General features: G+C 27.2%; 2 protein-coding genes across 2 annotated transcripts; both read left to right on the top strand.

The window, feature by feature from the left end:
- The first annotated feature begins 583 nt into the window (after positions 1–583).
- Positions 584–4,484, top strand: LOC114191655 (3-oxoacyl-[acyl-carrier-protein] synthase, mitochondrial). The gene is made up of 14 exons (XM_028080963.1): positions 584–986; positions 1,076–1,305; positions 1,447–1,554; positions 1,641–1,712; positions 1,868–1,954; positions 2,490–2,641; positions 2,749–2,829; positions 2,925–2,958; positions 3,040–3,106; positions 3,188–3,264; positions 3,632–3,692; positions 3,815–3,897; positions 3,982–4,053; positions 4,150–4,484. The coding sequence occupies exons 1-14, from the start codon at positions 872–874 to the stop codon at positions 4,318–4,320; spliced, it is 1,410 nt and encodes a 469-aa protein (XP_027936764.1). The 5' UTR covers positions 584–871; the 3' UTR covers positions 4,321–4,484.
- A 324-nt stretch (positions 4,485–4,808) lies between these two features.
- Positions 4,809–5,686, top strand: LOC114191656. Its single transcript, XM_028080964.1, has 2 exons — positions 4,809–5,092; positions 5,229–5,686. Exons 1-2 carry the CDS (start codon positions 4,998–5,000, stop codon positions 5,446–5,448), a joined length of 315 nt encoding a protein of 104 aa, XP_027936765.1. The 5' UTR covers positions 4,809–4,997; the 3' UTR covers positions 5,449–5,686.
- The last annotated feature ends 6,503 nt before the right edge of the window (positions 5,687–12,189 follow it).

Here is a 12,189-nt window from a genome sequence, read left to right as displayed (position 1 = left end):
GACAAAGAAAGAGAAAGATCAATATCCATAGCTGGTAATGCATTTGGGTTACCAACAACGAGAATAGAATTTGGGTACTAACTTGCCCATGACGTGGGGTTATTTCAAACTTTTCAGCAGAGAATTCATAACTTAGGCTTTCATGTTGAGCTGAAGGAATTCTCTTATTTGGCTCTTCTAAAGGTGGATCAACCCTGAATTTTCTCTTATTCCTGCTCCCTTTTTCTTGTTGCGATCTTTTTCTTGGATCAGCCCTGAAATAAAGGTATCAACATGAATTGGGAATGGAGGAAGAAGATTGCAGCAACTCACCAACTGTCCAATAATTCATTTTCAAAACCCTAACTCACCTATTTACTACACATGTACAATACACGTAATACACCTCAATACAATGTAATACAAACAGTGTCACATGTGTAGTATTCTGTTACTCATTTAAACGACATCATATAAAAAAACTAAATTAAACACGAATTACAAAATTGAGAATCATTTAAAATATTTGATAAAAATAAGACCATCCGCACCAACAGTTACAAAAGTGAGAACAAAGAAATATTTAAGCCTTCGATTTAGGCAATTTACGCAATTGAAGATGAAAAAGTAATAATTTTTTTTTTTTTTTGAGAAAGAGTTGTTGTGAACCATAGAACATGAGAGCTCATAGGCTACAGAATGTGAATGTGAATGTCTGTTCTTAGATTGCCTGAAAGAGTGGGTTTAGGGTTTAATTCGATTGGTTTTGTTTAGGTTCCTCATATCACAGCGCCACCGGAAGTGGTTGGTTTCTTCCACAGAGAGTGAGTACTGAGAGTAGAAAGAAAAGGATTGGGGAAATTCTAGTTTCAGATTCTTACTAGATAATTATATGGCAACTATGCGTAGAACTGCGAGAAATTTTTTGATTTCCTTTCACCGAACCATTTCCTCTGCAACTTTTCCACCTCCTCCCGTTGTTTCTTCCCGTAGAGTAGTTGTTACCGGTAACTGACTAGCTAACTATTCCTTAAATTCATATCATGTTGTTTTTCAGTGCTGAGTTCAGATTTCATTTCAATTCACGATGTTTTAGGGTTAGGTATGGTTACTCCTCTTGGTTGTGGAGTGGGCACAACATGGAAGCGCCTCATTGATGGGGATTGTGGGGTAAGGGCATTGTCTTTGGAAGACCTCAAGATGAATTCTTTTGATAAGGAAACTCAGTTGAGTGCCTTCGAACAGTTGACATCCAAAGTTGCTGCTCTTGTTCCTACTGGAACCAATCCAGGTGAATTCAACGATCAAATCTGGCTTAATTCTAAGGTAATCTTGTTATTATCATCGTTATCGTTATCTCCTACACTGGCTGATGAGATGACTTTTGATACAGCACTCTGTACTTTAGCTGGGATGAACTTTAATATGCTTATTGATGCCATAATAGTACTGTGACATTTACCTTAGGACCATCGATCAATAGCAAGGTTTATAGCATATGCACTGTGTGCTGCTGATGAAGCTCTCAAGGATTCTAATTGGTTTCCCACTGAGCAGGAAGATAAGGAAAGAACGGTATGCATTTTTTGAATTTGTATAATAAATATTTTTTTTTTTGAATTTTTCCTTGTGTAACTTGTGTTAAAACTTCAAACTATTAGGGAGTGTCTATTGGTGGGGGAACTGGAAGCGTTAGTGACATCCTAGATTCTGCTCAACTGATCTGTGAGAAGGTCAGTTAGTTGAAATCCAATGGTCTTGAACAATTTTGATAATCTTTCCCTGTCAAAGTTTTTCAACAAGTGCTTTTAGTTATGGCAGCGAAATGTTTAGTAATTTAAATAAATTATACTGCATTTGATATTTACTTCTTCTACCCTGAATACAGCGTCTTCGTCGCCTTAGTCCATTTTTTATCCCACGCATATTGATCAATATGGCATCGGGTCATGTGAGCATGAAATATGGGTTCCAGGTGAAGAGACTACTTTCTCCTGAGTTATATTCTATACTACAAAGTGCAAATATGAATGAGCTCCTGGCCTCCTTCAATTGCTGGAGCGCTGGACACGCTAGCTTATAAATACTTGTATTGTGGATTTTAAGATGAAAGTTATTTCTATATTATAGAATTGTTTGCCCTTCTATAGAATGAATGTAGGAAATATATCTTCTTGCTTCAATGTTTCTTCATCTTATAATAATTTCTAAGATCATTATCCAATGAAAAGTAACAGCCTTCTGAGACAAAAAAAATCCTTCATGTTAATTTGGATGAGTAATTGTCTGTCCATCAGCTTTGAGAGTTTAAATACTCAAAAAAAAATGTTATATCTCCCTGTAGAACAATTATTAATTATAACACATGTCAACAAAATTATCAGAAAAAGGAAATAGTAAAGGCATTGTTTCGGAGCTATGAGGATGTTGTTATGCTATGACCTTTTCTATCCTTAATAATACTGAGCAATGGAAAAACATGTTCCCTATTCCGGAATTCTTGAATGTAGGGACCAAATCATGCTGCAGTAACTGCATGTGCCACTGGTTCACATTCTATTGGTGATGCAATGAGAATGATTCAATTTGGGGATGCAGATGTTATGTTGGCTGGAGGAACAGAGTCCAGCATTGATGTATTATCAATTGCAGGATTCTGCAGGTAAATTATGATCAATGCCCTGTGTCCTCTGTTATTATTGACAACTTCAGTAATAATTTGTCCTTTTTTCCCTCTGATATTTTAAATCTGATTATGGAGACTTGCAGGTCTCGGGCTTTGACAACAAAATATAATTCAAGCCCTCTGGAAGCATCACGACCATTTGATTGTGGTCGAGATGGGTTTGTGTAAGTATATTAACATTGAACATTTGTCTCTGATTATAATCATGTTTGTTTTTTATATAAGCCTTGCTGCTTATATCAAAGTTACTTTTACTCAGGATAGGTGAAGGTTCTGGAGTCTTGGTCTTGGAGGTTGGTTAAGAACTTTATTGTGTTTTATATTTTATTTATAATATTTGACATTTCTCAATTATTTGCTCTCCAATCTTTAAGGAATTTGAGCATGCAAAAAATCGAGGAGCCAATGTCTATGCAGAGATTCGTGGCTATGGGATGTCAGGTAGTTTGTTGCAGGATATAAGATTTTCTTATAGCCTTAATTTTATATTTGGTTGACTTCTTTCATGTGGAATTTAACTAGGTGATGCATACCATATCACTCAACCTCCTAGTGATGGAAGAGGTGCCATTATGGCTATGACTCATGCTTTAAGACAGGTATCTTTTATCATCCTGTATTGCTCTGCATTCGTTATGCATCATTAGAGGTTCTGTCGGCTGAGCTTCCAACTTTTGATGTATACCTGCCCTACTGAAAATTATGTAAGTGAAGATTATGTTATGTCACAATGATAAATGTCCACACAAGATGGCCAAACCATTATTATAACAGAATATGCTAGATACTTGGGTGCTTTTAGCATTTATTATTTGAGAGATCTGCACGCCTATTTAGCAGAACTTTAGTCTTAATCATTATTACGAATGAAATTCTTCTGCCATATGTATTTTCGTTTGCTTTGTGCATTGGCTTAGTTAGACATGTCTAGATATACTCATTTTAACCGATTTTCATGATACGCAGTCAGGTCTCCATCCTTCTGAAGTGGATTACATAAATGCACATGCTACATCTACACCGTTGGGCAAGTGAAGTGAACCTATGCCGAGTCCAGCAATTTAAGCTTGAATATTATTATTGTTTTAATACTACATCTCTGTGTCTGTGCTTTTGCCGTAAATTTTCTCACCAGAATTATTTATATAGGCGATACCATAGAAGGTAATGCTATCAAAACCATGTTCTCTGACCGAACAAGCTCATCTGCTTTAGCCTTCTCCTCCACAAAGGTAAAGCTACAGATCTTTTTACTTATCTGATTGTCTGTATAATCTAAAGTGTCCGTTGCTTCTTAATTGAGACAATTTTTACAGGGGGCTATTGGTCATCTCCTAGGTGCAGCTGGAGCTGTTGAAGCGATTTTCGCAATATTAGCAATACGACATGTAAGCAATATGCACTTTTTTCAGGAAGTTGTGGGGAAGAATTTTTGTACGTATGTTTAATCTATTATATCGGTTTGTATGATGTTGTTATGACAGGGAATTGCTCCATTAACTCTGAATTTAACTAAGCCAGATCCTGTGTTCGATGATGGTTTCATGCCATTGTCTGCTTCAGAGGAAAGGCCAATTAGAGTAGCTATGTCAAACTCTTTTGGTTTCGGAGGCACAAATGCGGCCCTACTTTTTGCTCATACTGGTTCGGACTGACAAGACTGAAGAGAGTTTAATGACCTAAAAGTTCTTGGCTTGGACCTCATGTTCTGTCATCTACTACTTTTGCAAATTAGTTTTTTAATGTATTTGGAACGCTGCGTTGATGATTCAACATTCATAAAATGAAGATCCGATCCCTTATTTCGTTAAAGTTAAAATTTTGACAACGAGTTCCTTAAACATTTTATTTAAAAAAAATTATCTTATTTGTACCTTAAATTCTTTCATTTTATAAAATCTGCAATTTTAGTTCCGAAGTTATTTTTCTGTAATTTTAGTTTTTAGTTTTAAATTATTCATAATTTTGTTAGACTTAAGAATGCCGGAATCTTTTTTCTTATTTACTTTGAAATTTAAATTTTTTAATTAACAAGTGTTTTTAATTTCTCGTGCTTAATGATATTTTTTTTAAACAAATCGAAACCTCCCTAGTTGCATAGTTCATTTCCATTGAGGCATAGTGCAATAAATGATTTCGTTGAAAAACAACTTGGCATGATTTGATTGGTAGTTGTTAAATATGGAGATACCCAACTTCCTCATATCATAATATTCAATCTCGGATCCCAAATATTCTATTCTTCTCTTCAAAATCCCTAACACAAACCTAGTTTTTCTCAGTGCTCTACTGTTTTCAACTTCGTTCTTTATACTATTCTCTTCATCAACCCATGGCTTCCGATTCCAATTCAAATCTTAGAATCACCATTGAAAGCAATCCTCCAGAGTCACGTCTAGCTGAATTGAATATCAAGTGTTGGCCCAAGTATGCATGCATACTCTCTTTTCTTTTTCACCTCTTTGTTATGATATTTTCTTCTGTCTCCATGTATAATTATTTATGCTCTTCCTTCTTCTTTTTTTCTTTTGGTGGGGTTGGTAAAAAAAATGAAAAATGAAAGATGGGGCTGCTCTCCAGGGAAGTACCAATTAAAGTTTGATGCTGAAGAGACATGCTATTTGTTGAAAGGGAAGGTGAAGGCATACCCAAAAGGGTCATCAGAGTTTGTAGAGTTTGGTGTTGGAGACCTTGTGACCATCCCAAAAGGACTCCATTGCACTTGGGATGTTTCAGTTGCTGTGGATAAGCACTACAAATTTGAATCATCTTCTTCTTCTTAGTGCATGCTTTGGACCACTCATCAATTAACATTGTATATTGTCATTACATTATGTTTAGTTACCACTATTATTTCTTCCAATTCTTTCACAGTTTCTTTCATTATTTAGTATTTTGTGGAAGACAAGTGGGGTTGTTTGGTTGTTCCAATTCTTGGTGGGTTTAGTCAAAGGAAGAACCAATCAGTCAAAGGTATAGCTTTAAAGAGTTAGATATTTGATAGATACAGCTTTTAATGTTTCTTTGACTCATCCATCTCTCCATCACATTTTTTTTTTCTCATCCCAATTTCTATATTTTAAAAGTTAGATATTTCAAATGTAAAATTTATATGTTACGTTCTAAAATATACACTCCAAAGTTAAAAAAGAAGTAAGTGAAGATTTTTACTGGTACAAAAGAGTAGGCCTTCTACCATAATTTTTAAAAGGTTTAATTAATGATTCAGTTTTCTAATTTATTAATTTAGTTCTTTTTTATTTTCTTATTATTGTTTGGTTTAATTTAATCATCTAATTTTTTTAAAATGTTCAATTTGATCTCTTTATTATTTTGTATTTAATTTAGTATTTCTTTTTTTTAATGATATAATTTTGTCTTCTCCGATTTTAGATCAAATTAGTAATTAAGTTTAATTACAACTTATATATACATGTTAAAATAATTTTTCATAATTTATACATCAAGTCACTTCACCTAAATACTCAATTTTTTTTTACATTTAAGTGAAGTGATTTGATGTATAAATTCTAAAAAATTATTTTAACATGTACATATAAATTGTAATTAAACTTAATTATTAACTTGGTCTCAAATTGGAAAGGACAAAATTGGATCTTAAAAAAAATACTAAATTGAATAAAAAATAATAAAAAGATTAAATTGAATTTTTTTAAAAAGTTGAACCACTAAATTAAATCTAAAAATAACAAGAGGACAAAAAAAATTAAATAACTAAATTAATAATTAAGCTTTTTAAAATAACCATTTTATCCTTCGTTAAAGACACTTTTGGATTGGAAATCTTCTGAAATTTGAAACATGATTTTCAAAATAGATTTTTTGGAAAAAAAAAATTAAACGGGAATTTTCCAAACAAGTTTTCCGTAACATTGAAATGCATTTTGGAATGAGTTTTGTAGAACAAAATTTCAAAACAAGCTTTCTAGAATATATATATATATATATATATATATATATATATATATATATATATATATATATATATATGATATTTTCTAAACAAGCTAGAACAAGCTTTCTAAATGAGCTTTTTGGAAGTGGTGATGTGTGGTGCAGTGAGGGAGAGTATTTTAACTTTTCTCTATTAGTATGAAAGTGCAATTAGTAATAAGGGAGGTGCAGGAAGAAAAGATTCAAGAATTCTTGTTGTTTTTTTCAAAATCGTAAAGCCCAAAATTGGATTTTAGTTAAAACCAGCAAGAGACCCGTGCATACGCACGGGTGTGTTTTTTTTTATATTTTTTATTTTTAAAACCTATTTTATTATTATATATAAATCAATAATTTGAATGATTATTATTATTGATTAATTTATATAATAATTAATTTATTATTTAAATTTATGTATAATGATTAATCTATTATTTAAATTTATGATTAATTTAATTAATTATAACAATATGATTTTTGTTTAATTAATTAAAAGAAATAGTCATAATGATACGATTAAGTAATTAATATTTAAATTTAATAGAAATAATAATATTAATATTAATAATAATAATAATAATAAGATTAAAAATAATAGTTAAATATGAATTTTTTGTTTTAAATTATAAAATTGACATTAATTGATTAGTAAGATATAGTAAAACAATATTTTTAAAAGAATAAAATTTATAATTATATTTTGTGTTACATATTATATTAAAATGAAATGCGTGTACAGTTGGTCTCATATAAAATAAATACAACATAAAATTGATGTTAACATTTTTAAATAGAAACACATGTAGACAAATATATGTTACATTAAAATGAAATGCATCTGCATGAATAGTTGTTAAAAAGTAAAATGTAGGTATAATGTGTAATATGGTCCTGTAAAAAGTCAATACAACATGAAATTGATGTAAAATGTTTAAATAAAAACACATGTAGATGCGTATGAAATTGATATAAACACTTGTATTTTATATTAAAATGAGATGCGTATGCATTATTTCTTGTTAAAATAAAATGTAAGTATATTTCGTACAAAATAAATACAACCTGAAGTTGATGTTAGATTTGTTTAAATATAAACATATGTAGATATAAATAAACACATATATATTATATTAAAATAAAATGTGTATCCATGGGTCGTTGTTAAAGTAATATGTATACATATTGTGTAATATTTTCCGAAATAAAATAAATACAACATGAGATTGATGTTAAATAGAAACACAACATGTGTAGATATAAACATATGTATATATGTATGAGTCGTTGTTGAAGTAAATCGTATACATATGGTGTAATATGGTCCCGTATAAAATAAATTCAACATGAAATTGATGTTAACATTTCTAAAGAAAAACACGTGTACATACAAACACATGTATATTACATAAAAATGAAATGCATATGCATAAATGATTATTAAAATAGAATATACATATATTGTGTATTATGGATCACATACAAAACAAAAATACAAAACGAAGTAAATATTAAACTTTGTTAATAGAAATAAAAGAATAGATATAAAACTTAAGCCAATATTTAAAATGAGTTCACAATATAAAATAAAAATACTAAAATAAAATGATGTTAAACTCGAAATATTATAAACAAAAGTAATATATATTGATTCAAATAAATAGTACTTTAAATTCCTTGGGTAATAATTTAATGAATACTTTAAAATCAAATATATTCATTGATTCAAATAAAAATAACAACAAAAAAGTAATAGTAATTATAATAGTATTATAAATTACCAACAAAAAATTTAATTTATAATTACAAAAATTTAAAATAATTAATAAAATCAACTAATTGATAAAAATTATTTTGAAATTATTCATATTATTATTAATTGCAAATATACAAATTTAAAAGATTTCAAAGGATTAAAAAAGAATTAGAAAATAATTAATGAAATTAATTAGTCAATGAAAAAAATTATCTACGAATCAAATAATTATTGATTATATAAATCAATTCCAAGTTGTACACGTATGCACAAGAGTCATTACAAAATTGAATTTTTTATTTATCCAAATTTCAATTTTTATCATCGAAGAAAGTTTCTTTATAAGTTTTTTTTTTAAGAATATTATTTAAAGTAATATTATTTCATATATTTATCTATATTATTTTAAAAATAACCATGTTATGTTATTTTTTGTGAAATATAAATTGTAAAATTATGGTAACATGAATATTATTTAATAATATAAACATGAAATTAATAATGTAAAATAGTGACATAACTGTTACTACTAATAAAAAAATAGTGTAAACCAATTAATAATAAATAATAATAAAATATAATATTAATAATAAAATAATAAATATTCTTTAATACTAATAATATTAATAATACTAATAATAATAGGGTTAAATATGTTTTTGGTCTTTTAACTTTTAGTGAATTTTGGAATTAGTCCATTTCGAAACTTTGAACCAATTTAGTCCTTCATCTTTTGAAATATGTGAATTTAGTCCTTTTAATCAAATTTTGTTAAGTTTATTTGGCATTTCAAGCGCGTTTCACAATAATATTTGACTTAACATTAAAGCAAAAATGTGTCAAACAGTATAAACAACTCCTGAAATGCGTACGAAACATCAAATAAACTTAACAAAATTTGATTAAAAGGACTAAATCTATGTATTTCGAAAGATGAAGGACTAAATTGGTCCAAAGTTTCAAAATGGACTAATTCCAAAATTTACTGAAAGTTAAGGGATCGAAAACATATTTAACCCATAATAATATATTAATAGTTCATAGTTCGGTGTAATAAAATAATATTGCTATATACTTAAATGAAAAATGAAAGGTGTATATATAAATAATTGTTAAAATAAAATGTAATTAGTGTGTGCATTATAAATTTAGTCTGAAAAAAACACAAAACGAAATTGATTTCAAATGATGTGATGTGATGATCTAATGGTGATTGAAGTGATGGATTAAAAGTGAGTCAAAAAAAATAGGTTAAAGTATCATTGTCCTATTTTGTTTGGATAAAGATAGTTTAACCTACATTTTTTGACCTACTTTTAACCCACTTCTTCAATCACCATTAAATCATCTATTTTGATTCTCTTAAATGATGTGATGTGATGATCTAATGGTGATTAAAGTGGTGGATTAAAAGTGAGTCAAAAAAAAGTGGGTTAAAGTATCATTTTTTTTTTTTGATTTCAGTTTTACTTTTAAGAGAATTATTATTGTTATTTATTTCAATGATTATTATTAGTTTAATTATGTATAATTATAAATACAATATTCAAATATAGATTACATTGAAAAATAATCAGTTATAAGTTTATTTTAGTTAAATTAATTAATACAAATAGTATAATAATAAATTAAATAATCTAATATTGACACAATTGATTAGTGATACATAATAAAATAAAATGACAGTATTATTGAAATTTAGAATTAAATATTGTACTCATATACTATATTAAAATGAAATATATATATATATATATATATATATATATATTTATATATTTATATATTTATATGTCATTATTAGATTTAAACGCGTACATACATAATCTAGTAAAAACTCACTAATCAATTGTTTTTATGTTTTTTGATTTTTTTTAATATGGTGTATTAATTTATTATAACTATTTATAGTTATAGTAATTTTAGTTTGTTTCAATGACAGAGTAAGAAATGAAATGTATTATTATTTTCAATTAATTTGCTTAATTACTAATAAACAATTTTAGAATTCATCTAGTTAGAATTAGAGATGGCAAATAAACCCGCTCCCGTGGGTATTATCCGAATCCGTCTCCATTTTGATGGGGAATCTCCGCATTGACTGGATATGAGTATGGGAAATCTTCGATTTTCTCAATTGGGTATGAGGATGAGGATGTGGATGAATATATCCCCCGCCATAATACATGTCTCCGTCATATCTCCATCATCGTTTAAATTATTAAAATATTCACAATTAATTAAGTAACCATATATATATATATATATATATATATATTCTTTCTATTTTTTATTTCTTCTAAATATTTGGTTTGTCATGAAACTCATTCACATCTCCAATATATTTTTTTATCTTATTATAACCTTTATGTAATTATGTTAAAATGATGTATGTCAATTAAAAAAAATTTATGTCTAACATGAGAATGTTTAATTTAAGTGTTTAATAGCATAAACATTTCATTTACTAGGTAATATAAAAAAAAAAGTTTTTACTTATTATTAATTTTTGTTTCATTTGAAGAACTCATTTATTTCGCTAAAACAATTTTTGTTATTTCTCAACCATTGAGTATATATGTTCATATTTGAAAAGTTTTCTTAGATCTCTAAGATATTTTTCATCTTATCATACCCTTAGTTATACATTTGTTTTTTCTTTGTTCAATTCTCTTTTATTTCGCTAAAACAATTTTTGTTATTTCTCAACCATTGAATATATATGTTCATATTTGAAAAGTTTTCTTAGATCTTTAAGATATTTTTCGTCTTATCATACCCTTAATTATACATCTGTTTTTCTTTGTGCAATTCCTTCCAATAGTCTCCAAATTGTTTATAAGACACACATTTGTTAATTTTTTAATATTTTTTATTTTTGTTTATTTTCATCATGTAGAATTCTATTTTGATAAATTTTATCTAATTATTTTTTATTTTCTGACTCATTACAAAATCATACTTTAATTTTTTTCACTATAATTGTATAAATAATTTTTATTTACTACAATATAAAAATTTAATATAATTGCAATGAATATTATTTTTATCACCATCCAACATATATTGGAGTTTAAAATATACAAGATCTATGATAAAATTTTATTATGTTTATTATTTGTTCTTTGCGTCATTTTTTTTATCAACCATCGAGTATATTGATATTTGAAAATTTTTCTTACATCTCTAAGATATTTTTCATCTTATCATACCATTAATTATATATTTATTTTCCTTTGTGTGATTCCTTCCAATAGTCTCCAAATTGTTTATAAGACACACATTTGTTAATTTTTTAATATTTTATTTTTTGTTTATTTTCATCATGTAAAATACTATTTCGATAAATTTTATCTAATTACTTTTATTTCTAACTCATTACAATCATACTTTAATTTTTTTCACTATAATTGTATAAATAATTTTTATTTACTACAATATAAAAATTTAATGTAATTGCCATGAATAATTTTTTATCACCATCCAACATATATTGTGGTTCAAAAGATACAATATCTATGTTAAAATTTTATTATTATGTTTATTTTGTTTTTTGCGTCATTTTGATCAAGTGGTGTATTATAACTTTTATTAGTGTATAAAAAATAGATTCATTATAATTTAAAAAATTGAAGTAAACAAATATTTAAAATATATTTTAATTTAAATATTTTTTCCTTTTATATTTTTTAAAAAAATTTCCTTTTATATTATTTTAAAAATATTTTTAAAATTTATCAACTAGGTTTCATTAATGTTTGCAATTTTAATAAATGTTTTGGTTCTCATTAAATTTTATTTGGTATTCTAATCTAAA

Source organism: Vigna unguiculata, chromosome 7 (assembly GCF_004118075.2).
Source record: "Vigna unguiculata cultivar IT97K-499-35 chromosome 7, ASM411807v1, whole genome shotgun sequence".
Taxonomy (NCBI): domain Eukaryota; kingdom Viridiplantae; phylum Streptophyta; class Magnoliopsida; order Fabales; family Fabaceae; genus Vigna; species Vigna unguiculata.
The sequence above is the reverse complement of the archived record's forward strand: the minus strand, read 5'-3'. Positions and strand labels throughout refer to the sequence as shown.